The following is a 2,969-nucleotide window of genomic DNA, read 5'->3' on the forward strand; positions in this document are numbered from 1 at the left end:
ACACTGCAGGTTTAACATGTACACAATGTATGTATGAATATATGATTATATAAATATTGTGTGTGTGTTTCCACCAGGTAAGCCGTGACTCCACCTACTCCGTGGCTCAGCGGGGAAAATCTTCACTGGAGAATCTCTGGAAAGAAAATCCATTTGGCAAAAAGAAGGTGAGGCCTCAAGACAAGATATTAAAAAGTAACTAAATAAATCTGACTATAAATCTAGGACTGCTTACACTGCAACCTTTAGTATTATAGAGGCGACTGTGGCTCAGTTGGTAGAGCGGGTCGGCTGATGATCAAAGGGTTGGAGGTTCGATCCCCGCCCTGCCACCTGTGTCATAGTTGTTGTGTCCTTGGGCAAGACACTTCACCCACCTTGCCTCGTGTGAATGTCGATAGTTAGCCTGCTGCTATCGGTGTATGAATGTGTGTGTGAATGGTAACGTGGGAAAGGAAAACAGGTCTCCCTTGAAAAAGAGTCTTCGGTCTCAATGGGATTTACCTGTATAAATAAAGGTTAAAAAAAAAATAATAATAAAAATTATAGGGGTGTTTCAAATGTACCACAGGACTCCAATAAACCTTTGTTAGAATCATGAACAAAATGTCTAAATGTGATTTTTATGTCTTGTATTTTCATTTTTATTTTTTGGAGAAGAAGGATCGAGCAGAGAGCAGTGACTCTACAAGCTGAGGACGCCATCTTGAAACCTTCCACTAACTCACACTAACATCTGTACGTCGACAAAATCATTTTATGGTTGCGTTCCGAATCTCATACTCTTTCTTTTTTCTATTCTACATACTACATCCGACGATAAAAAGAATCTAGTTAGGATGCAGTAGGCTTACTATTGGGACATACTTTACTCTCTTATTTCATCATAACATTGCGCCTTGATCTTGCCTCTTGCTTTTATATCCGTCGCATCCCCGTTTGTTTTCATATGGAGGCTTCGTCGATGTGACGTCACTTCACGTGCGCACTGGATTGTGGGTCAGAATCGCCCAAATAGGATGCACTTTTCAACACTAACAATCTTGGCCGCATGAAGTAGGACATCCGGGTACTTCTAACCATCCTAAATCTGGCCACAAGAATCAGGACATCCTAAATCTTTTTTCTACCATACTATATAGTAGAAAGTATGCGATTCGGAACGCAACCTTTATCTTTTACTATTCACACACAAATAAACGCTTGTAAGCTGCTAGTTTAAGTTAATATATTCCAGACATGTTTTAAGGTGAGACACTGCAGCTGAATCGAGACGGAGGTATTCTTTTTCTGCAACATTTTAGTGTCTAAAGTCTTTGATACAGCCTTTTTTTGAGTTTATAGATCAAAAAAATACGGTTCACAGGTCTTTAAAATACATTTTCATCATGATTTTAAGAAGAAAATGTCTCGAAAATCAGACAGTGAACAACATATGAACAAATCCTTCTGTAATAACCTTCAGAATAGTGCTGAGAATGATTATGGAAAGTTTAGTGGATGTAAGTGATTTAGAAGTTGTAGATTTTTGGTTCAGAGTATTGAAAAGAAAATGAAGACAATGTCTGTTAAAGACGGTTGTATAGGGGAAATATACAGACGCAAACAGACGAGGTTTAGTCAAATAAACACCTGAATGTACATGTTGGACCTTTTGATTTATACTAGTATGAAAGAAGACATGATGTTATGGAAGATAAATAGACAAACATCTCAACATTGACGTGAAAAAGTGCTTGAAAAAAACTATGGTTTTGCCTGCAGTGTCTCTTCTTAAGTCATATCTACAGCTCTGGAAAAAATGAAGAGACCACTCCAAATGTTCAGTGTCTCTCGTTTTACTATTTATAGGCATATGTTTGAGTAGAATGAACATTTTGGTTTTATTTTATAAACTACTGACAACATTTCTACCAAATTCACAATAAAAAATATTGTCATTAAAGAGCATTTTCAATTTCAAGTAATGTAGAGATGAAGATTGAAGAAAAATCCAGACTGGTCTCTTTATTTTTTCCGCGGCTGTATATCTTTACGCCTGTTCCAAGAAAAAGTCTTCACAAATTGTTATGTGGAAAAAGTCACGAAAATGTCACACAATGGTTGCGTTCCGAATCGCATACTTTCTACTATATAGTATGTAGAAAAAAGATTTAGGATGTCCCGATTCTTGTGGCCAGATTTAGGATGGTTAGAAGTACCCGGATGTCCTACTTCATGCGGCCAAGATTGTTAGTGTTGAAAACTGCATCCTATTTGGGCGATTCTGACCCACAATCCAGTGCGCACGTGAAGTGACGTCACATCGACGAAGCCTCCATATGAAAACAAACGGGGATGCGAAGGATATAAAAGCAAGAGGCAAGATCAAGGCGCAATGTTATGATGAAATAAGAGAGTAAAAGTATGTCCCAATAGTATGCCTACTGCATCCTAACTAGATTATTTTTATCGTCGGATGTAGTATGTAGAATAGAGAAAAGAAAGAGTATGCGATTCGGAACGCAACCACAATGTTGGAGTTATTCAGATAAACAGAATTGTTTCCAGTAATGGCGTCCGGTCCTACCCATCTAGAATCATTCCCAGTCCCTCTTTTAAAGGTGCTCCGAGGAACTGTCAGTTTGTGTTCATTCTAGCGCCCCCCTTTGGATGAAAGCGGTAGTGTTTTTTTTACCACACCAGCTGTTGTTCCTGGGTGAGCGTATACCCCATGACAAAGGCATTAAGAAAAACTATATATAAAAAAAAAAATAGCATTCTATAATCTTTGCACTGATGGTCTCGTTTGCTGATACATGTAATTTATGATCATCAGAGGAGAAAATGAGACTGTTTCAGAAATATTTATAAGTTCCTCGTAGCACCTTTTTTAAATGACCTCAGATTGTGTGTTTATGTTCAACAGTCACAGTGTGTTATGTGTGTCTGCAGTGTTGATATGAAAAACATATATAATATTGATAATA

The 2,969-nt window shown here is 37.7% G+C and overlaps 1 protein-coding gene across 1 annotated transcript in view; it reads left to right on the top strand.

The window, feature by feature from the left end:
- The window catches only part of apoob (apolipoprotein O, b), a 12,630-nt gene extending 10,414 nt beyond the window's left edge, over positions 1-2,216 (top strand). The window contains exons 8-9 of the mRNA XM_080050224.1: positions 78-167; positions 658-2,216. Coding sequence (XP_079906350.1) covers positions 78-167; positions 658-696 — 129 coding nt within the window. The 3' untranslated portion in view covers positions 697-2,216. The remainder of the gene's footprint in view (positions 1-77; positions 168-657) is intronic.
- Positions 2,217-2,969: the final 753 nt, after the last annotated feature.

The sequence above is a fragment of the Ammodytes marinus genome (genome assembly GCF_949987685.1).
Source record: "Ammodytes marinus genome assembly, chromosome: 21".
Classification (NCBI taxonomy): domain Eukaryota; kingdom Metazoa; phylum Chordata; class Actinopteri; order Uranoscopiformes; family Ammodytidae; genus Ammodytes; species Ammodytes marinus.